Source organism: Cheilinus undulatus, linkage group 9 (genome assembly GCF_018320785.1).
Source record: "Cheilinus undulatus linkage group 9, ASM1832078v1, whole genome shotgun sequence".
NCBI classification, from domain to species: Eukaryota; Metazoa; Chordata; class Actinopteri; order Labriformes; family Labridae; genus Cheilinus; species Cheilinus undulatus.
In genome coordinates, this window is record NC_054873.1 from 11,380,578 (window position 1) to 11,404,893 (window position 24,316).

The 24,316-nt window shown below is 39.6% G+C and overlaps 1 protein-coding gene across 10 annotated transcripts in view; it reads left to right on the forward strand.

The window, feature by feature from the left end:
- LOC121514718 (unconventional myosin-IXAa-like) overlaps positions 1 to 24,316 on the forward strand; it is a 228,594-nt gene that overhangs the window by 180,721 nt on the left and 23,557 nt on the right. For all 10 annotated transcript variants that reach the window (XM_041794962.1, XM_041794964.1, XM_041794966.1 and 7 more), the window contains 13 exons: positions 1,424 to 1,545; positions 5,704 to 5,845; positions 10,573 to 10,768; positions 12,585 to 12,704; positions 16,730 to 16,805; positions 16,916 to 17,053; positions 17,848 to 17,887; positions 17,998 to 18,120; positions 18,675 to 18,755; positions 18,898 to 19,008; positions 20,734 to 20,856; positions 20,947 to 21,096; positions 23,794 to 24,095. In XM_041794962.1, coding sequence (XP_041650896.1) covers positions 1,424 to 1,545; positions 5,704 to 5,845; positions 10,573 to 10,768; positions 12,585 to 12,704; positions 16,730 to 16,805; positions 16,916 to 17,053; positions 17,848 to 17,887; positions 17,998 to 18,120; positions 18,675 to 18,755; positions 18,898 to 19,008; positions 20,734 to 20,856; positions 20,947 to 21,096; positions 23,794 to 24,095 — 1,724 coding nt within the window. The remainder of the gene's footprint in view (positions 1 to 1,423; positions 1,546 to 5,703; positions 5,846 to 10,572; positions 10,769 to 12,584; positions 12,705 to 16,729; positions 16,806 to 16,915; positions 17,054 to 17,847; positions 17,888 to 17,997; positions 18,121 to 18,674; positions 18,756 to 18,897; positions 19,009 to 20,733; positions 20,857 to 20,946; positions 21,097 to 23,793; positions 24,096 to 24,316) is intronic.

Sequence of the window (24,316 nt, forward strand, 5' to 3'; positions counted from 1 at the left end):
CTCGGCAAATGGTTTAAAGACAACAAGGTAAATGTTCTGGAGTGGCCGAGTCAAAGCCCAGACTTTAATCCAATAGAGAATTTGTGGTTGGACTTGAAAAGGGACGTTCAAGCCTGATCCCACATGCACCTTAACAGAACTTGAACAGTTTATTTATACTTTCCCTGTTTTTCTATTAGGAACACATTAACACTTGGCTTGCTTTTATTTAGCATCATCATCAGACCACAAGAACTACAAAGCAGCTTGGTTCATGATAGTAATTAATTATTAGATACATAACCCCTGTGGCCTGTACTTGGGTTTTTCTGAAACTGTTGTTCATACGTTCAGGTCTTGGTTTCATTTGACCAATACCAGAACCACCTCAGAGTTCCCATTTAGTTGAAGGAAACATCAGCGTTAAAGCTCAAATCATCTGGGTACCTTAATGATCCTCAAAGGAGCAATTTATCAGTGTTACACCCAAGATATGACATAACCTAATAAGCACTTAGCCATAAAAATCTTAAAGCACACTCATGCCTCCAAGAGGGAATTGTTTTGCCTTTAATAACCTCACTGCAACAGCTATATGGGCTGCTCAGATCATACAAAAAGCATTGCTTCATCTATGAGCTGCTATAAATGCTTTAACAATTGTTCTTGCTGATCCAAACAGCTGGTTCTTACTGTGTTCCTGCTGCTGACCTAGAGTTTTCCTCTAATACTTATTCAAGAAAGGTTTCTCAAGTGTGCACACCCTGACCTAAAAAAACTCCTGTTTACATAGCTTGCTCAAATGTACCTTAACATGAGCTTTCTAGGTAGACAAGAATGTTTTCCTCCCTTTAACCTTTTTGTTTTAACCTTTTGTCTGACATAGCAGAGGTTTGTGCTTCCAGTGTGTCACTGGTTGCTCCCTTAGGGATATTAAAGGGACATGGGTCATGTAACTCGGCTCTCATCAGACCCTGGGGCCACATAGATGTTCAGTTTGGTTTAACTGACAACCAACAAGCTGCCAGTAGTTGTAAAGGTCCATTTTTAAGTACTGTGGTTTTAAATATTGCTTGGACTTTTTAGTTTTACACCATTTAGACTTTTCTAGCCCATGTACTCCACACTTGACTCTCTTTTATAAGCAGGAGTTGCAAGCAATTTCGTCTCTCCTTGTTGAGTCTCTATTGCTGATAAAACTGAGAAGGCAGCTCTTTCTGTTGATGGTATCATAAAAATACCCTCAAGGAAAGGCCCAGATTGTGTAGCCGTTCAGTCAAATAAAAGATTTCCTGAGAAGTGTCTAGTCAGTCTTTTTCAGGTGAAGGTTAAAAATAATCAATGAAGTCAACAAAAAAGCTTTTTTTTTCCTGCACCAGCTTCGACACAAGTTCATTTTCCCTGTAAGTCTTTATTGATCTTAAGCTTGTGTTTCCCTCTGCAGGAGGAGTACAGGGCAGAGGGCATCACCTGGCACAACATCGACTACATCGACAACAGCGGCTGTCTCAACCTCATCAGCAAGAAACCCACAGCGCTGTTCCACCTGCTGGACGAGGAGTGCAAGTAGGTCACCTGCTGACAGACGGTCTCAGAGGACCCAAAAAAAGAACTCTAAAAGAATGTTTTGCACTTTGGTTACTGTCATCTAAACTAAAGTTTGTGTTTAATAGGGTTTTGTGTTGTTGCACCATAATATCATCCATCTCTATCAGGGATCTGGTTAACTCTGGATGGATTATTTACACCTAACACTTAACCAGTGTGCTGGAGATGATCCCAGCTGTCACTGGGAAAGAGACGATCCTGGACTGATCACTAGTCAATCACAGGGCTGACATACAGATCCAAAAAAACATACATGCTCACAATTAAGTGGTCCTATTAACCCATAGTGAATGTTTTTGGTTTGTAGGAGGAAATCATGAATGCATAGTGAGAAAGAAAAAGCAAACTCTAGACGGAAAGGTGCTGCCTGACCAGGATTTCAAACCAGAGACCGTCCTGCAAGCATACAGCGCATTCAGAAAGTATAGACCCCCTTCACTTCTTTTAATTTTGTTATGTTTCAGCCTGATGCTGCAATCATTTAAATTTGGTTTTATTCTCTGTCATCTACACTCAGTACCCCATCATGATGAAGTGAAAACAGAGTTTTGGAAATTTTGCGAATGTATTAAAAATTAGAAACTGAACTATCACATAAGTATTCAGACCCTGTCCTCGGTACTTAGTTGAAGCACCTTTGGCAGCAGTTACAGCCTTGAGTCTTTTTGAATATGTTGCAACAAGCTTTGCACAGCTGGATTGGGGAATTGTCTCCCACTCCTATTTGCAAATCCTCTCAAGCTCAGTCAGGCTGGATGGGGACTGTTGGCAGACAGCCATTTTCAGGTCTCCCCAGAGATGTTCAATAGGTTTCAAGTCAGGGCTCTGACTGGGCCACTCTAGGACATTCATAGAGTTGTCTCTAAGCCACTCCTGTGTTGTCTTGCTTGTGTGCTTAGGGTCATTGTCATGTTGGAAGGTAAACCTTCAGTCCTGTTTGCAGTCCTGAATGCTGTGAAACAGGTTTTCATTGAGGATATCTCTGTACTTTCTTCCATTCAGCTTTTCCTCAACTCTGAATAGTATCCAAGTCCCTGCTGCTGAGAATCACCCCCAAAGCATGATGCTGCCACCAACATGCTACACTCTTGGGATGGTATTGGGCAGCAGATGAGCTGTGCCTGGTTTCCTCCAGACGTAACATTGAGAACTGAGACAAAATAGTTCTATTTTGGTTTCATCAGGCCAGAGAATCTTGTTTCCTGCAGTCTGAGAGTGCGTCAGCTGCTTTTTTGCAAACTCCAAGCAGGCTTTCAGGTGTTTTGCACTGGCCTGAGGCTTCTGTGTTACCATAAAGCCCAGATCGATGGAGGGCTGCAGATCCACAGGATCTCTGGGGCTCAGTCAGAGTGACCATCAAGTTCTTGGTCACCTCTCTTGCTAAGGCCCTTCTCTCTCGATTGCAGTTTGGCCAGATGATCAGCTCTTGGGCGAGCCATGGCTGTACCAAACTACTTCCATTTGAGATTTATGGAGGCCAATGTGCTCTTGGGAACCCCCAGGGCAGATACTTTTTGTAACCTTCCCCAGATCTGTGCCTAGCAACAATCCTGTCTCCGAGCTCTGCGGGCAGTTCCTTTGACCTCATAGCTTGGTTTTATGTATTATCAGCTGAGGCACCCTAGAGAGAGATGTGTGCCTTTTGAAATCATGTCCAATCAATTTACTTTACCTCAGGTGGACTCCAGTCAAGGTGTAGAAACATCTCAGCAATGATGAAGAGAAATGGGAGGGCCTTGAGCTGAATTTCAAGTGCAGTTTATAAAGGTTAAAGTCTGATGTACTTGAATATAATGAAAAGAGCTTTAAGTCCACATGTGCTGTACATGCATAAGCTTATGATGCTGCAGGGGTTTGGTGTTTCCAACTGTGTGGGTTGCAGGTTATTTACCTTGTCTTGTGTTGTGGGGAAGCGATACAGATTTCACTTAGCATGCTTTGTTGACCTTCTCATCACCCTGCACAAATCTGCCTCTCTCACGTGTTGAATCAAAGCGTGAAACTGCTCCCTGCGCAGACTTTTTGCTCATTAGCCTGATTAATACTGACACTGGGACTCCTAACAGGGTTTAACTGAAGCATGGAGACCTGCATCCTCCTCCTGCTTGCATCTCTAGATCACATTTGAATATTGTGTTTTTGCTTTCGTGTTGTGAAAGCTCTCCCTTATGCAGGTCAGTGCTCTGCCTTCCCCTTCATAAATCAAATCCAGCACTGTCCCAACCCCCTTGCATAAAAACACATCAGGCGGTACACAGACGGCCATATTTATCAATGTTAGCTGTCATCTTACCTGCCACTTAGCCTGGCTGCTTCATCTGGATCTAATAACACCTGGAGAGTATATATTTGTACGCATGTGTGTACATTATAGATATATACTGTGTGTTTGTGCAGAAGGGGGGACCACTTTGGGAGAATTAGGGTCAAAGGGGGATCTGTAAAGAAGAAAAGAGGGGGGACGGGCTCTCTCCTGGGGGTTTCTGCTGCCACAGGAAGGGCCTTCATGCTAAATGATTACGCATAGAGAGAGAAAGACGCTTAGAGATCCCATCATTCACAGTTAGCACAGGGCCGGCAGGGCTGCAGGGCCTCTGGAGAAGTGGATTAGGTTACTGCAGGATCAGGGGCGAGCGTGGGGGTTCATTTCTTCAGTAACAGCATCAAGCTTTAAGACCCCCGCAGATACACTCCAGCCAGGAGTTTGTGTGTCAGAAATGTACACAGGAGAGGTTTGGATGATGTGAAGCAACCCTACAGGGATGTTGATCCGGCCACCTGAGGTTAGACGTGAAAAGGTAAAAATCTCCATGTGGCAAAGGTGAAAACAACAAGGAAGAATGTGCAAGAAGAGCTGCTGTAAGTTTGGTTAAACGTGAGCCGTAACATTAAGTTTGTGGCAGTTTAAATCCCTGAGGGTGAGGGAAAAGGAATTTGATACACTGTGTATTTTCATTCGATTTTAAGAGCATAAACAGCTGCTACAGTGGCATTGCTTCATCGTCGATGAAAGTCAGAAAAATAGTGGAATAGTTTGAGGTTTTAAGTGGGGTTGTGTGAGGTACTTGTGGACAGTTACAGTGCCGATAAAAAGTATTCATCCTGCAGGATGTTTTACCCTTTTATTGATCTTAGAAGTCAACCACAGTCAATATAATTTTTTTTTTTTTGAAAAAAAAAAAACTGTAGTGTCAAAGTGAAAATAGATTTCTCCAAATTAATGTCAATTAAATGAAAATATGTGGTAAATAGGTGATTGCATAAATATTCACCCCCTTTAAAATGACTGAACAAATTCAACAGAGGTCCTGTCAGTGCTTTTTGGCCATCAGACAAGATGCTATATTTAGCACATGACAACCCCACTGTGAAGCATGGTGGTGGCAGCATCATGCTGTCAGGATGCTTCTAGGCAGCTGGCCCTGGAAGGCTTGTAAAGGTAGAGGGTAAAGTGAATGCAATTTATGTTGTCACTTATCTTAATTACAGTTTTTTTGTTAACATTTCTTTGTTGAAATCGTTTTTTTTGTTTGTTTGTTTTGGGGGTTTTTTTGCCAAAGAAGCCAAATTATATCAACCATAATTGCTTTATAGAATCAATGAAAGGGTAAAACATCCAAGGGTGTGAACATTTTTATAAGCACTGTACGTGATCTTGTCCTTTGAATGTGAAAGTAATGCTTCCTAACATAAATCCTACTCTGACTTATTTTAATGTTTTACACCCAACTCACAGTGTCCCTTTGGTGTGGGAAAATGGCGGTTTTTGCAGTCTTTGGTTGCTCTTCTTGTCTAAAACATACCCAATGTTGGGGTAAGAGGCATATAAATTAACCTTAGAGAGCAGAAATAATCAGTCCTGTACCTGGTGGTCTTGTCTGCTTTTGTAGGTCATACGAAGATATCAGTTTCAGCCTTTCATTACCAGCTTAAAGTAATGGGATAAAACGTACTCCTTTAATGAACCAAATGCCCCAGGGTTCCCCAGAACAATCACTTCTTTGTTCTACTGTTGTACATAAAGATAAACCATCAGCTGGCGACTTATTGCAGTCTTAAATCTCATTTCAATCTTTATGTTTCATGTACTCAACCTGCTTCTGCTCTTTCTTCCAGTTTCCCTCAGGCATCCAATCAGACCTTGCTGGACAAGTTCAAGCGTCAGCATGAAGGAAACAGCTACATCGAGTTCCCCGCCGTCATGGAGCCCGCCTTCATCATCAGACACTACGCTGGGAAAGTCAAGTACGGAGTCAAGGTGAGACCAGGCTCCTGTGAGTCATGTTTACTGTGAACAAGTCTAGCTGTAAAGCTTGGACATGAGCCAGTTTGGCAAACACATGATTTTTTTATATAACAAAAAAATTTAAAAATGTTTGTACTGATTTATGCCTTTACATGAAAGGCCTTCTTTACACAAGAGGGCATTAAATTTGTCCCCCTGTTTTATTTTAACATTTAGATTCAGTTTGACAGAAGAGAACAAGTAACTAAATCAAGGTTCCAGAAAATGAAAAAATAAGACAAAGTCTGAGCCAGCTGTTAAAAAAATAAGACATTGTTCTCTCAGAAATCTACATGGACAAGGAGATAGACGCTGGCAGATTTTGGCTGACAGGAGGAATCTAAGGCCAAATACAATCTGAATCCTGGCTTGTTCTGATGCTTTCTTCTTACCAAGTTTGAACACTTAGCAGACAAAACTGCAGACATTTTTTGGAAAAGGAGACTTATTTTTCATGAGACAAGTCTGACGAGTCTTCAGAGAAAAGTAGACTTATTAAAGTTGGTTAAAACACAAACACAGACAAAACTCATAAATCTGAAAATGGAAGTATGAGGTTAATGGAACATCTCTCTAAAATGATATTGTTTGAGCACACAGTTCAGTAGTATTTATTTAGGTATTTTACTATGGCCTGCTGTTGTTTCTCACTTTTTAATGTTTGGATTTCTACATCATACTATGAAATAATGGTTCAGTCATTTGTGCTCTGAGTGAATGAAGGTGAGACTTTGCTAATCAAATGTATGGCAGGTTTTTTTCTATGCAGAGAACGTCAAGTTACAGCGGAAAATTCTAGATGGGGGGCAGGAAGTGATTTCTACAGTAATTTTAACTTTGACTAAAACTAAGACTTAAAATTTTAGTCAATTACCTTCTCGGAAAAGGAAGACTAGACCAGAGTAGATGAAAATAGATCTTTTTGTGATAAAAAGTAGGTTAAGTTTTCATCAAGGAGACTAAAAAAATCAGTGCAGATTGTTGGACCTTCAAAATCCCTGATTTTTCTCCACTGTGCATAAAAGGTATGGCAGTATGTTTGTTTAAATTCAATATTTGATTTACAATACAGCTAACTATATTAATTCAAAGAAAATAAAAGTAAAAACTAAAATGTAAGGACTTTCTGTTGACTAAAGCTGGACTAAAATGTTTCTGAGTTTTTGTTGACTAAAACTATAAAGATGAAAAATGACTAAAATGTGACTGAGACTAAAAGTCGTTTTGATCCAAAGATTAAGGATACCACTGAATGTTAGATAATTTCCAGATTTAACACTGTTCTGAAAGCACTGTCATAGTTTTGTCTTTTCATGACCGTGCCAACAGTTCAAATTACACAACAAAAGAGCTTCTTTTGAGTCTCAACAGAAGTGACACATTTTGGCAAAAAATAAAGTCAAAAACCTCACAGAGAGACGACTCTGAATGGAAAGCCTCCGTGTGAAGTCTGGATGAGTGGAGGGAGACTGCGCCTCTTTGTGGTTTATTTCCACAGAGAGGCCCGGCTTGATTCAGTAGCCTACAGTTTGCCATAGTTTGGCACATTAAAGGCTGAACTTGCCCATGTTTAGACAGCTTGTTGTGACTGAAAATCTCTTTTTAGAGATTACATTTGGCCTAGCTCAGTAATAAGAGCTGGTCTTATATCAAAAATGTAGGAAAGGAAACGGGCACTCAAATGGAAGCTAACTACTGTGGTTGCTTTAAAAGAGGCTCGTTCATGAATGGCACATCGTTACTCGGCCTCTTACTCCACAACATTTATTTGTTTAATAGAGAACCAGCATTTCCGGTAAAAGCATGTTTATGACAAAACAAAGGTGACAAACTGTTGTAGACTCTGAGGTAAGTACAAGACTCCTCAAGACTCTTATTTCCCTTCAACTGGCGAGACGACACTAGAAGGTCTGCAGGGCTGAGTATTTGTGGTATTGATGGCTGGTAAATCTGTTAAACTTTGGGAGATAATCACTTGTTTGTGAAGTGTAGGGCTCATACTCAATGCAAGTTGAAATTTTTGAATGATAACTGCAGCGTACAGGTCTATTTAGAGCTTTAAAGTACCAGCTCCCATTCATTTCTAATGGTGTCTCCTCACTTCCTGCCCCCCGTCTGGCCTCGGTGCATCATCAGGACCACATGACTGCAAACATCCTATATTAAAAAAAAGAATATGCCCCACTAGGCACATGTAAAAATGAAACTATTAGTTTACGATGACACAGATTGTGGAATAAAGTTTGCTACCAAGTCAAATTTAAATGTTTCAGAGGCATCAATGTACCATCTGACTTTATTTCACCACCTCACTGTGTGTACCGCCAATTCTCCCCTTTCTACAGTCAAATGTACAGTATGTGTGCCAGTTCACAATTTGCTTACCAGTGCTCACATTCCATCATCAAGTTTAATTTTAGAAATCCCAAGCTTAACGTGGGAAGTGGCATACGCCAGTTTCAGGCCGTGTTTTGTGCATACTCATGTTTATAAATGAGACCCTGGATCTTAAATGCTCAAGCACAGAGGAAGAATATGAAATGCCTGCTTTAACAGAAGTAACTGTGGTGACTGTGGTGTTTTGTGTCTTAAAATCAGGATAAGATCTGGATTTGAAGTATTAAATCTAAACTTCTCATATTTAATGAAACAAAACTGTCTTTTGGTACTGAAGGTTTGAATTCCACCCTTTTAAAAAGTTGAAAGAGCTTCTTTCCTTCACTCTAACCTCCTTGAACCTCTGCAGCAGACCTACGTGTTGTTCTGTCGACCTATTTTTTCAGCTAAATCAAATTCTCTGTTCGCCTCCCAGCTGAGCTTTGATAAGAAGCACATGTGCTGGACCAGGACGAACATATTGTTGTTTGACTGTATAATATAAATCTGTAACACTTGGTTTTTCTGGATGGGTAAAACTATCCCATCATCCACTGAGAGCCAGAGATGTTTGGTGTGAAATGTGCAGAGAGAGCCACAGGCGTGAAATGTGTATGACGTGGGCTCGGCGGTGAAAACACAGCTGAAACGTATCATACAGAGAGAGAAAAATGTTGAAGGGTTTATAGTTCATGGCTGTGTTATCTTAGCGAAGCCTCAGTCACAATATTTAATGACTAACAGGCTGATGAGAGTAGAGATGGAGCTTCATTTTGTGCTTTGGCAACAGCATCTGAAACTCATCTTCTAATTTTACGACGTGGATAATATTAAAACAAAAATGAAAGCTTTGAGTGTTTCCAGCTTTTACAACATTTTCAGATTCATAAATTAAGCCTTTTTGCCCTCTTTTTGTAATTTAAACTTTAATAACATGACACTGAAATATAAAAAGTGCCTTGAACTGCCCTATTGCTCCTTAGATGCATTATTTTTCCTTTTTTTGTTTTCTAAGCTGTTTTCACGTGTAACCATCATTTTATCTTTCACTGTTCTCAATGAAGAGTTGTGTGGCTCTTTACAACATGTCATTAAGCCAGTTGTTAGTACATTGAAGATTTACTTAGAGCAGAGCAGTTTTATACCAAGACGACATAACTTTGGTGAATTTTTGAAAACCATTCGGCATTCCCATAATGCATACTTCCTTTATGCCCCTCTTGAAACCTTCGAATTAAAAGAAGGTTTGATATTTTGAGAAAGACACCAATTAATTTTGATGCTTTTTGTTAGCACAGTTTAGCACAAAGGGTCAGTGTATTTTCTGGCAGATCCATTTCCTGGTTGAAACCAGACTCAAAAAACAGGAGAAGCTTTCTTTATTCCGTTTTTTCAAAAACGTATAAAAAGTAGGAAAATGAGCTGTTTGTCTTTTTTTTTCATTTTGGTCACAAAAACAGAAAAACAAATAACGACATTTTAAATAATGGGGTCCAATTTTTGTTTTTTGTTTTTTTTCAATTTCATTTTATTGTTTTCTTCATTTAATGAAATACTTGAGGAGAAGGAAATCATGTGACCCATTGGGAAAGAAGATACATACATATATATATATATATATATATATATATATATATATATATATATATATATATATATATATATATGATTGAGGTTGTGGGGGGCCTGATGTGGCCCCCAGGCTGCTAGTTGATGATCACTGCTTTATAGTTTAAATGCAAATAAAACTAAAATGCTCAACTTTGCAGTCATTCTACCTTAGATTTAGAAAATATGCTCTTTTGATTAAACCCTAAATTCACTGATAAGTTCAGTTCAGTTGAAAAATGCTGGAATTGATTTTACTTTGCTGTGAAAATATTACATTTTCTGCACACATCTGCTGAAGAACACCCCTTCCCTTTCCTGAAATTTGGTATTATTCTCTCCATTTCTAGAATTATGAATTAACAAATTAAATGTTGCATGTTTAGATATTAAGCTGTAGAAGAATTGCAAATGCATCTGATACTTCTGGTCAAAGCTAAGTAAGCCATTCCCCCCGTTTCAAGTCTTTATGCAAAGCAAAGCTAGCACATTAGTCAGCTGAAACAATAGTGGTTAACATTTTCTGATCTGAATCTTGCCTTTACTTGTGGCCTTGTATTTTTATTCCATCCTTTTGCTAAAGAATTTGGTCGTTGATGTAAAAATAATGATTATGTGGTTAAAGAACAAAACTGTTCCTGTCTGTGTCTGATAAAGATTCAGTTCAGAGTTGAAACTAACCCTCTGCTTCATGCCTGTGTCTCTCCTTCATTCAGGACTTCAGGGAGAAAAACACTGACCACATGCGTCCGGACATTGTGGCCTTGCTTAAGAGCAGCAAGAACGCCTTCATCTGCGGCCTGATGGGAATCGACCCCGTGGCCACTTTCCGCTGGGCTGTGCTGCGAGCGTACTTCAGAGCCCTGGTGGCTTTCAGGGAGGCCGGCCGCAGACATACACATAAAAAAACAGGTAAGAACAGAAGAGGACATCAGTAGGAGCTTCAGCTTAAAGATCCTGAAAAGCTGTGTTCTTCTTTTGCTTCATAACAGTCCAAGAATCCTTTGAGAGCAAAACGCAGTCATGTTGTTACAGAGTTGTTTTGTTGCATTCATCCTTTAATCCATGTTTTTAAAGTCCAATTCAGACCAAAGATTCCTGATGCTACTGAGCCGTTGCAGTTTGAATCTGGTCAATTGACACTGTTGTCTACAATCTGTTTTACCAAGTTGCCAACCGCTGGTTTTGGATTGCTTTGTCCTTTCTATCAGTAATGTAACGCAAGCAAACAAAAGTAGACCTTATCTGTGGAATGAGGTACATTGTGCATTGGCTACAGTCAATGTTCAACAATGGTTATGGATCAGTTTTTGCCAGGAAACCTGTCATTGCCACAGGCCATTCCCTTGTTGACATACTGTCTCAGTACTTAGTGTCGGCTCATTAGAGACAGCACCAACTACTCTGGGAATACTGGGAGAAATCATCACAAAATCTCCAGTCACAGGCTCACAGCATAACACACAAGCTCTGCAGATATTCAGTTGAAATATTAAAAAACACCTCCACAGTCTTGATCCTCTCATTTTTAAAGGTCACATATTATGCAGAATACTCTTTTCAGGCTTTTCTGGTAAACATATGTGCCCCTGTCCTGTCCATGATCCTCCCAAGAATCGGAGAAATCCATCTCTGCCCCTCTTTCTCCACCTTTCAGAAAATGTGTGCTAAAACTAAAGCTGTTCTCAGATTTTCCCCTCATGATGTCATGTGGGGAGTAAGCCCCGCCCCCAGGTTCCATTGGCTCCTCCTGCTTGAAAGAAAGTTCTGCTCTCCTCTCCTGATGAGGATCAGGAGAGCCACATCCTTTAAACCACATTTGTTTCCTGAAAGGGGCGGGGTCATGGGCGGAGTCAGACAGCTCATTAACATTTTAAGCCACAGACACAGAAACAGCTCGTTGTGAGCAGGGCTGAAACAGAGGGGTTTTCAGACATGCAAAACTCCAAAACTGGAGTGTTTTTTCAGAAACAAACTTCATAGGCATGTTTTGGGGACTTCTGAGATCAATTTAAACTTGCCTTAAAGGGGTAAAATATATGACCTTTAAATGTTTTCGCCTGTCTGACAAAAGCAGAACTGTAGAATGAAACTCACTCTCACTGTCCTTAATCACAAGTTATCCACGGCAACAAAACAGACAGGAAAGCAGAAGTGGAAACTGAAGCACAGAGCTGTGGAAATGACCACTGTGGTTGTAGTGGTGGGAACTGATGGTCTTTCAGAGCGTTTCAGAAGGACCAGTTGAAGTTACAAGTTTCAACTTGTCTCATCTTCACTCTGAACTGGGCTTAATCTGTTAGCTAATGTTAGTAGGTGGTCGTTTAGTTTAGAACAAGTCTTGTCCACTGCGTTCAGAACTGCCTTGCTTAAGGATCTGTATGAGAGGGATTTGAAACAAAGTTACAAACTGCTTGTGGTTTAACCATTAAACATCAGTCCAGCCTCCTGTAGAATCCTGAGAAATGTCCCTGGTGAATTACGTTGTAATATTTGTTTCTTTTTTTCTTTCCATCGAAGATTTTCTCCCTAATTTCTATCTGTCTCTTCTTGTAGTTCCTCTTCATATGTGTATACTATCTTTATCTTATCAGCCTGCTTCATGTTCAGCTCTTCTCTCTTTCCATGTTTCAAATGAAAAAAATCAAGATTTCTGTGATAATGTTAAAAAATGTAGGGTTTTTTATCAAATAATCAGGCATATTTTTCTCCACTGTCTCTATTTTAGGGAATGATGCTGCTGTTCCCTGTTCTGTTGCTAAAGCTGTCGACAGTTTTAGTTTCCTCCATCACCCGGTTCACCAGAGGAGCCTTGAGATCCTTCAAAGATGCAAAGACGAAAAATACAGTAAGTGTGAGTTCAGAAGACTAATGAATCATTTTACCCACGTAGAGTGCTCTTTCCATGAATTATCTCTTTAAAGTAGGGGTGTCAGTATCAATATATGAATTATTTTAATTCGGTTTAACACGTGCAGTGTTTTCCCTTTATGCCATCCTTAGATACGATCCTGTAGCAGAGTAGCAGCTGGATGCTACCCACCATGTTATCCCACACTGATGGAAAATTTGGACAATACTGCTTGTTTGAATGATCCATAGCACATACTTTTTCCATTTTTGAGCTTTTGTTGTTAGTCCCTTATTATCTTTTAAAATCAAAGCAAGGCAGGCAGTGAAATATTTTAGGTTGACACAGTACAAATGACAAAAAGCATAACAAAGATCACTTTCTTGAGATAACGAACTGGGTGGCGGACACAGAGAAAGTTAAACTGAAAAGGGTAATTTTGTTGTCACATTAACTGGGATCATTGGACTTCAGTGAGTCATTTTGTACATACCCTCTTGTACACCTTATATTGTTTAAACAGTGTAAGTGTATTTCACATAATAATCATTTTGAAGTTTCACTATATGGACAAAAGTATCTGGCCTCACCTGTTCATTATTGAACTCAGGTGTTTCAATCAGACCTGTCGCCACAGGTGTATAAAATCAAGCACCTATGCAGTGTCCATTTACAATTTTCCATTGTAATTTAAAGGTGTTATTATTAGAAAGTGGAAGTGTTTAGGAATAACAGCAACTCAACCACAAAGTTGGGGACCATGTAAAATTGCGGTCAAGGACTGCTAAGGTTTATGTTGCATAAAAGTCGCCAACACTGCTGATTCCACAGCTGAAGACTTCTGAACTTCCACCAGCATTAATGTAAGCACAAAAACTGTGCAGCAATAACTTAATGGAATGGGTTTCCACGGCCGAGCAGCTGCATGCAAGTCTCACATCACAATCCAATACCAAGCATCAGATGGAGTGTTGTAAAACACAGCGACGCTGGATTATGGAGCAGTGGAAATATGTTTATGGGAAGGATGAATCACACTTCTCTGTTCAGCAGTCAGATGGCTGAGTCTGGGTTTGGTAAATGCCAGGAGAATTTTACCTGCCATTGTGCCAACTATGAAGTTTGGTGGAGGAGGGATAATGGTGTGGGGCTGTTTTTTTTCAGGGTTTAAGCTAGGCCCCTTATCTCCAATGAAGGCCAATCTTAATGCTTCAGCATACCAAGATATTTTGGACAATGCTATGCTTCCAACTTTGTGGCAGCAGTTTTGGGAAGGCACTTTTCTATTCGATCATGACTATGCTATGAAGACATGGTTTGATGAGTTTGGTGAGGATGGACTTGACTGACCCACACAGAGCTTTGACCTCAACCCCATCGAGCACCTTTAGGACTGAACTTGAACAGAGATTGCGAGCCAGGCCTTCTCATCCGCCATCAGCGCCTGACCTCAGAAATTCTCTACAGAATGAATGGGAACAAATTCCCCACAGAAGCACTCCAAAATCTTGTAGGAAGTCTTTTATGAAGAGTGGAAGCTGTTAAAACAGCAAAAGTGGGGGTAGATCCATATTAAAGTATCATTACAGTCCCTGTGGTCTAATGGTCAGGTGGCCAAATACTTTTGTGCGTCTCATTGCATCGCATTATTATGGACTTGAACTGTTTTAAAAATGCAGAATAATTGAGTTTTAAAAGTGCAGTTTAACAGGGGATTTATCAAAATTAAATATTGAAATTCATTATTATAAATACATTAATTGCATTTTAATAGAAACTAAGCCCTCCTCACTGCACTATTTGAAAGCTGCTCTCTCTTAATGTGTTTTATATGAAGGCATGGACTCTATCGATAAAGGTCTGCTGAAGAGAGGTGAGCTGAAGCGAGCAGCAGAGCTTTCAGTTCTCTTTTAAAAACCCTTTTACAGGGCTCAATCCAATCAAAAAAATCAATTCCAGCCTGTATTGAAAAAGTGCTCTGTGGTTAGGTTGAGAATAATGGAGCACATATGATTTTCAGCCTGAGTGAGCTGCTTTTATTAGAGCTGTTAATAAGACATGGAGATCAGATATGTGGGTCATTGTGAGCTCTGGCCGCACATGTTTCCCACGCACGACTGATCGTGCAAATCAATCAGTCCCATGTGGAGCTGCAGGGTCTAATGACGCCCACTGAGTCCATGCCCATACTTTATCACACATATAGCTCCATGTATGTATGTACATGTGTGGCCTAATGATGCATCATGTGCTTCCACATCCGTGTTTGTATGCACATCGTGTCTCATCGAAGCAACACTTTGCATTCATGCATATAGCTCCAGAGGGATTGAGCATCTGCCAGCACTGAAATTGATTTCTGAGGAAATTTCTGATGAATTCCCCAGTTTCCCATACTAAAGGGAAACTCCGCTGATTTTACACATGTGCATTAGCATACTGGCACGGGTAATCCTCTCTGTACTTTGATTTGGCTGCTTTAAACAAAAACCCTCTGTCATAAACTGGTGGTGTATGTTTTAAAAGATGCTGTCAATTACCAAGCTTTTTATGGAAACAGGCTTTATGGTTGTATAATGGGAAAAGGAGGATATGGAGGAGCCTCTTGGTGGCCTTACATCATTTTAAGACCTTAAGATTAGGGTAATTAAACCTTTGTCACATTAGTTTGAACCTTGTTTATTCTATCTTGACTTGTTATAATCTAAAACATGCTTGGATTAAAGGAAAAGTTTGGCATTTTGGAGGAAAAGATTCTTCAATTTTGTGGAGCTTTGTCCAACTAAACCCCGCCATAACAAATGAAAACCCGTGCTTAAGCAGGTCAGGAGAAGAGTAATAACATCTTCTCTGTCACTGCTCTTTATTTGACAAAGAAATGCAGTCCAGTTATGATAAAACTGCTGTTATACTGAAGCTTCATCCAAGCTAAATGGTACAGCGGGGGCAGCCAATGCTATTGGCTTCCAGTACAGTTAAACTCAACTTGTAGCTACTGCCTCGTTCTCCTCTAATGACACTGATTGGTCAAGGCTGTTCTCAGATCTGGCACAATTGTTTCAGATTAGATCTTTGCAAGATGGATATGTCTGATGATTGACCTGGAATCTGGCAAATCCATCTACTTTGCAAGGTGAATATAAAGGATGTCTGTTAGAAAAGGTGAATTAATAGTGATGTTGCATGTTCATGCTGCAGGCTGCAGATGTGCTGTGGCTCTGATGCTTTTTATGTATATTTATGTGTCAGACAAAGTGTCCCACCCTTATGGGTTTAAAAGACCCCAATGGTTCCATTGCAGTGTTCCAACAATTTAATTCATTCACAGCCATTGCAATGTCACATGTTTGTTTTGCAGCTCAGTCTCAAGTATTATTATTCTGCTTTTCCCTGCAGGAATTGCAGATAAAATCTGCAAGAAAAGTCCCTTTTCTAAAACACAATTCAAGTTTTTCAGAATCATCAAACCAGAAAAGAAATCAACACTAATGGAAGACATTTTCTAAAAAGTATCATATCATCATAAGCGGGACAGAAAAGGGTTCTAGTGCAATGGTTGTCACATGGTGAGGCAACGTACAGTGGTGTGCCTTCAGGCTGGTTTAGGTGTGCCGTGGTAACCACATGTTAATACTCTTTAGCATGTTAAAGAGGCTATTTTGCATGGATATGAACAGGGTGTGCCTTGAGATTTTGGCTTGATCCTAGGGGACGCCTTTAGCAAAAAAACATGTGAAAACCTCCGGGTTTAAGTCTGGCCTGCGGCTCCTTTCTTGCAGGTCTTACCCTCACACTCTCATCCCTGTTTAGATCCACTGTCCTCCTCTGTTCTCAGTTTGCCCAAACTCACACAACAAGGAACCTACCACTCTTAAAGGCTAAAATTGAAGTTCATGAGCATAACCATGCACATAATAGTCTTTGCCCTTTAGTTAAATTATACTTGACACTCTATCTGTTCCTCTTCCATCCTATCTTCTTTTCTCTCCTCTCCCCACCTTTCCTCTCCTCCTGCCGTCCAGGTATCACTCGTAAGAACCCTCGGACTCCTCTGTCAGACCTCCAAGGAACCAACGCCATGAATGAGAAGGCCAGCTGGTGAGTGTGACGGTGCAAAAGAGAGAGTTTGTCTCCCTCTGTTGAAACCTTAAAATTCCCTTAACTGTTCTTTCTCTCTGCCTCTCCTTCCTTTGTCTCTGCCTCCAAAGGGATGGCTTCGGTGTTGGCTGCAACGGTCGCCGGACTGGTCGTCTTTCGTCATCAGGGAGTCCCGCCCTGGAAGAAGACGGGATCTTCATCCATTCAACCAGCAGCAAACTGCTGGAGAGAGCTCAGGGCATCCTAATGTGAGTCTCACATACACAGTAGTATCAGCATAAATGTTATATTTGCTTTAGATATGATTTCCCTCATGATATAGGCAATTCAAATAAATATTCTTTTTCATTTACTCTATGTAACCAGAAACTCTGAATCCCTATGATTTGATCTGGGCTGACTTTAAGATAATACAGTACATGATTGAGCTTTTGCATCAAATATTAGTACTGTATTAAATATGCCAGGAATTAAAAAAATCCCACACAAACTCTATGCTGTTTTTTCCCAGGTCTTTCTACAACTTTAATATTCTTCTATCAGTTGATAGAGATTTTCATGCTCATACCCAGCTGTGTATTTGGCTAACTTTGGACTGGTTTTTGTCCTTTTTGCAGCATTATACTGTAGCATTACATTAGCATTTTTGTTTTATTGTATTTTTATAATTTTTATTTTTCATTGTACAGCACTTTGGTCAACTTATTATTGTTTTTGCTTAAAAAATGGATTGGAAATCTTTATTTAAAAAAAAAATGCTTATATGAAGAACTTACAAATCCAGAATAATTAATTTTAACTTTTTTTTGTGTGTAAAGTATTATCATTTATTATTATTATTACATTAATTATTATTAATTAATCTAAAAAATAATTTTGCAGATTGACCCTCCAGCTTTGAGAATGTCTCGTGCAAGTGCATCTTTTATCCATTCCTGTATTAAGCAGGCAACTGGAAGGATTTATTTCCCTTTATTACTGATGTTGTAACATCCTTGATGAAAGATCTTTTTCAATAAAAGCTAATATTTTTTACCTTTAGGAGAAACAAAAACTGCAAAAGCAAGCTCAGCCTTCCCAAGGTAAGACATAAACATGGCATGATCAGAGACATTGATCCAGATACAGCATCAGAAGAGCTTTAATGCATTTTAAACTTTAATATTCATATCATCCGGTTTTGTGTTTGCAGCACTTGTTGGACGTGAAGTCTCTCCGCTACTTGAGCAGCGTGACGCTCCACGATCGCATCACCAAGTCTCTGCTTCACCTGCACAAGAAGAAGAAACCGCCCAGCATCAGCGCTCAGTTCCAGGTCAGTGCTGACGTCGCCCTCTGCTGGATGAAGAGTGAATTACAACAACAGAAGTGACTCAGCAGCAGTCTCTGCATCTGTAACAACTGTTAACAGACTTTGTTTTTTTAAACAAGAAGTTAACCTGTAAACTCAGGCTAAGAGGCAGATTAAAAGTTAATGTCAGAGATTTATACAACACAGCTAGGTACATGTGACATTTGTTATGGCCCCTTTAATATACTGTTGTAAATCTCACCCTACAAGAATATATCAGTATCTTCTTGTCAGATTTTATTTGTATTAATTATCTAATTCAGTAAAGAGAAAAATCTATCAAATAATATGTTTGGGTAAAATGTATGCAAGTGCTCAGCAGTAAGAGAAGACTGTAACAACATAGAAATACACATGTAAAGTCAGTACTTTAAAACTTTGAATTGAAACGTTTAAGAAGCCTTAATGGAAAATCCCTTAAATGCCTCACACCTCCCCCATTTGTTCATTGGTTTGCTTGATTTTGTTTTTTCATTGAAAGAGGAAGTGATATCTTTGGTTTGTGTTTGTGACTTCAGGCTTCCCTCAACAAACTGATGGAGACTCTCGACCAATCAGAGCCCTACTTTGTCAAATGTATCCGCTCCAACGCTGAGAAGGTAAAATCTACTGCAGGAAGAGTCGTCCTTTACTGTAAATCCAGCTTCATGACTAAAGGCTGACAGAGTAGCTGTTTTGTTTATATTTACACTTTCCCTTCCTTTCTTTCTCTCTCCCTCTCTCTCTCTGTGGTCTTAATAGCTGCCGCTGCGTTTTAATGACAGTCTGGTGCTCAGACAGCTCAGATACATGGGAATGCTGGAGACCGTCCGCATCAGACAATCAGGATACAGCATCAAGTACACCTTCCAGGTAATCCTCTCACACCAACATGTAACAGCAGAAATGTATGTGTTCTGTTACTGTTATAGTTCTGGTAATGTTGATGGTACTAATGGAGATGAAAGCTGAAAGCTAGGTTCTGAAAATCAACTCTACAAATACAGATTTTTTTTTTTGTTTTTAGTCTGCATGTGTCATTAATTTTTGTTGTATTTTTGTGTATTTTTTGATGATATAGATATTTTTAGAATTGTTTATATCTGTTAGGTTTGTCCTTCTTTGCCTTTGTTTTGGGCACTTTGAAAATCCATTGTGTGTCTGAACATTTTTGTCCTGTAGGACTGATTCTGATTCTGAATGTACTTCGTAGTGGTGCACAGTATGGTGAAGTGTTTGTATGTTGACTGAGAATGTTCCATTTCCCTGTTTACTTTTGACTTTGACCCTGTGGGATAGAAATGTTTCACTTCAACATAAATGGGCCTCATTCACCAAAATCTTTTTGACTTATTTTCCTAATATTGTTCTTAAAATGTTTCCAAGTGCCCCAGTTTAGTTCAGTTGGTAATAGCAGCCCCCCCTGTGCAGAGGCTGGAGTCCTCGACGCTGGTCTTGGGATCAATTTCCTGTCTCTGTGCCATTTGGTGCATGTATTCTCTCACTCTCTATCGCCATATTTCCTGTCTCTCTTCAACTTTTCCATCAAATTAAAGACAAAGAGTCCCAAAAACCTTTAAAATGTTCTAGGAGAAATCCTCTGCTGACTGGTCTACAGCTGTTCTCTTTAACTGAAAAATGCAATGTTCTCATAAGCTGAAAACTTGAGCACATTCTTCCTATTAACATAGAGTAAAAACCCTTTTATGTCCATATAAGGGCATGAGACTGTAGGGCTGTGTGCAAACACAGAAGGCACTCAGGAATGAGAAGACAAATGGCAAGACAAAAAAAATACTTAGTTTTAAAGTTCTGCTCCAAATGAAACATAAAAAATGCTGATTTAATCACAGGTGTATCTGAAAAAAATGAAATATCAAGAAAACTTTGTTTTCCTATGATTTAACAAAAGAAGTGAGACTTCCATAAATTTTAGATTCATCTTATACAAAGTGAATTATGTAAAGATTTTTGGTTTGTTTGTTTTAAGCTTGATATAACAGCTTATAGCTCATGAAAATCAAAAATCCACCATCTCAAATATTAGTAATCACAAAACAAACAAAGCGTTTATAATAAAGAAATGTCAACCTTCTGGAAAATTATGCGCATTTATGGACTCAGTAATTGTTTGGCGCTCCTACACAGATTAGATGGATAAATTCAAATCTGACCATATTTAAGTCACATATTTGTACACATTGAACAATTATAGAAAGTGCTAAATTGATTTAAACATTTGGTTAAAATATAATTAAAAAATAATGGTTATTGTGTTTTTGTTAAAGTGGCATGTTTGGGTCCCAAAAGGTACAAAATTAATGATTTTACCACCTTGTCAGCACTCTAGTGTTCAAAATGTTTGCTCTTTACCAAGAACAAATCACAACAAAACTTGTTATGAATGTCAGAATCTTCTTTAAAACTTATTAAGTGGGTTTAAACATCAAACTTCTTCTTGAAAGTGGTTGATGAATGAGCTCAGTGTTAATTGGTATCGAGATGAGGGATTTGAATATGACAATCTCTGCTAACCAACAGGACGCAGTAATGTTTTTAAATTTTTTTTTCAATGATCATGCGTACGTCTCATTGCAGGAATTTGTGCGTCACTTTCATGTGCTGCTGCCTCGAGGCACAAATCCGACCAAGTCCGGCATCAGGGAGTTTTTCCGGCGGATCCACCTGCCTCCTGCTGGCTATCAAGTGGGAAACACGATGGTACGGATGGGAAACACTTTTTTTACCTCATTTACTGTCCGCCGTATCTTAAAGTTTGCACTTTCACTGACTTGCTCAAATACGATGTAGGTGTTCCTGCGTGAGGCAGAGCGTCAGCGTCTTCAGACCTTGCTCCACCAGGAGGTCCTGCGGCGGATCATCACTCTGCAGCGACGCTTCAGGGCCATCCTGGAGAGGAAGCACTTTGTCAACATGAGGACAGCCAGCTGCGTCATCCAGGTGAGACACTGGGAAGAAGAGGTAGACCTGTTCAGTGTTGAATAGCTAGTTTGAATTACCAAGGCTCAAACTACAGAGGCCAGCAACATATAAAGGATGCTACAGAATTTTCATGATGAAAGAAATTATTCCAATTTTTAATGAAGGATAATCAAAAATATACAATCAATAATGGAGTGAATCAAATAAACAAGAAAGAGCAGTTGTAGCCAGCCAAACAGAACAAAAGGTTCCCATTGTCTCATCCATGCAGTAGAATCTATGTTTCAAACCCTGATTAGCTGTTTACATGTGGCTCTAAATGCATCATAAATCAGTTTAATAGCCCAGTTGTACAACCCAACATTTCATGAGGAGCTCACATCCACCATTACTGCTATTTAGCATCAGACGGTTTAATCATGAAGTGATTGATAGTGGTGCATTTACTGCATAGAGCATGGTTCTAAAGAAACAACTGCTCAATTAAACATGATAAACATCAGCATCTCTACAAGTGTCCCTACTTATCATCCTAGCTTATACAGCACCATGTGATGTTTGCTGAACATTAGTATCAAGAGATTTTTTTTCTACATGCTGAAGGGACTTTGTTCAAAGAGCTCCTTAAGTCTAAAGAGATCCTCTTTGTGAACAAATTCTTAGATAATTCTCACAATCTTGATGTTTTCTTAAAATTTCCTCTCAAAGTAAAGACTGGATCTTTATAAAGACAAGAGTTATTCAGAAAGCTCCTAGGCCTAAAGAGAGTGTCTGAGGTGGAAAATTATTTGTAGCAGTGCATTGAACATTTTAGAGTCTGTAAAGTTTTTCAAGCAGATGATAAAAAGGAGACATGTTCTCCAAACACTGATCAATATTTTTACTAAATCATAGTGAGCTGAACATGCTTAAAACAATTTATGCAGCAAAATCAGTCCATATAAGACTAAGCACAAAATGAGACATGAATGTTGAGTCCTTCTCCAAATGCTTTATTTAGTGATGATTGAACTATCAGCAAGTGAAGATGATATTGCAGGGCTAGCTTCTGAGAAGCATTCCCACAGCATGATGCTACCACCACCATGCTTCATAGTGAGGGTGGTGTGTTTGTGGTGGTGTGCATTGCTTGGTGTCCACCAACTTGTCTCATGGCCAAAAAGCATCATTTTGGTCCCATCAGACCAAAGAACTTTCTCCCACCTTACCTTTGAGTCTCCCATATGCCTTTTAGTGAACTCTAGTCTAGATTTAATATGAGTTTTCTTTAACAGTGGCTTTCTCTTTGCCACTCTCCTATGAAGCTTTGACTGGTGAAAAACCTGGGTAATAGTTGTATTCAGGGTCTCTCCCATCTCAGCTGCTGAAGCTTGTACCTCCTTCAGAGTAGTCATAGGTGTCTTGGTGGCCTCTGCCATTAGTCTCCTTCTTGCGCAGTCACTCAGTTTGTGAGGACGGCCTGATCTAGGCAGATTTATTCATTTGCCATATTCCTTTCGCTTTTTGATGATGGAGTTAGATGAACTCCATCCCCTGACTTACGCTTTTCAATAACCTTTTCTCAGAGTTGCTTGGAGTGTTCTTTTGTCTTCATGGTGTAATGGTTGCCAGGAATACTTATTAACCAGTGATTGGACCTTCCAAACACAGCTGTCTTTACACTACAATAACTTGAGATACATTCACTGCACTCAGGTGATCCCCATTTCACTAATTGTGAGACTACTAGCACATATTGGCTGGACCTCTGTTGAATTAGGTCAGTCTCTTTAAAGGGGGTGAATATTTATGCTCTAACATATATATTTTTTTAATTGGATTTATTTTGTAGAAATCTGTTTTGTCGTGTTTTTTGTAAGTGTTTAGGGTTGATCTTTTGACTCTAATTAAATCAAAAATCCTGCGTTTTTCTTCAGACCTGAACTTTTATCTCTCTGAGAATAGACAGAGAGAAAAAGCAAACAGTGAAAGGTCTGACAGAGGGAGAAAGCACAGTATTCACTGGACTGTCGGTATGTTTTTTCTGGAGGAGTCCTCAGAGGGGAGCTGTCCAAATCTTTGTCAGGCTGAGAGAAAACAAACCGGCTCAGTGTAGAAATACTGAAACAAAGAGCCAATGTAGCACTGATACTGACAGATCGGAGAAAAATAATTGAACGAAAACATGAACGTGAAGTACAAATGCTATCTGAGATCCAGTCTGTTTGAGTTCCAGTGACTGGGTACCTTAGATTTTCAGATAAATAAGATATACTTTAAGTTTTAGACAGTTGCAAAGTAGTAAGACTCAAGAACAAGGGTTGTTTTTAAGTATCTGGCTGCCCATGACACATAAAAATCCCCTATAATGTCCTGATGTATATAAAATGGGAATAATGACAAAAAAAATCCACAAGCTTAAATTTCTTATATGGGTCTTGCTCTGAAGTCAGCAGTGAAAAATGTATTTGTGAAAATCAGAAAATGGAAGATCAAAACCTTTTCCTTATAAATAATCAACATGTCCTTTCCAAAAGCCTTAAGTATGTCAAATTTCAAAGGGAAAATCTGTTGTAGACCAATCTTTGATCACAGAAATCAGGAATGTTTGATCTCCATCTGGAAATGATCTGCTGCTCCAATCAGGTGCAAATATAAAAACTAGATTTTTATCTGCTGGCTTTCCCCCCTCCCTTTGATTCTGACACACTTTTCTTCTTTTCTGTGTCTCTGCAGCGATGGTGGCGATCATGCCTTCTCAAAGAGTCCGCCATGGAGTCCGGCTATGAGGAGGGGGCTGCGGTGTGTCTGCAGGCGGCCTGGAGGAGCTACAAGGAGCGCCGGAGGTTCCTGCAGTGGAGAGACTCGGTCATCATCATACAGAGGACCTGGAGGAGCTGTCGCCAGAGAAGATCTGCGGCGGCCATAACGGTTCAGGCGGCATGGAGAGGGTTCAGGGAGAGGAGGAGGTACCTACAGACCTACAGGGCGGTGACGCTGCTGCAGGCGGCAGGCAGGGGATACCTGGCTCGACTAAGGTCAGTGAAAGAGTGCAAGAAAGTCTGAGAAGACGATGAGTTTTATTTTAATAGTTTACTTTTTTAAAGATAGTTTTCGTATATGCAATTACATTTTCCACAAGAGAAGTTTAAAATAAAACTTCCAATATACAAGATCATAAACAAAGACAAAGAGAGAAAGAGAGACAGTGCACAGCGATGGGCGATCAAATAAGAATGATTGCCGGTGTCTTTTTTTA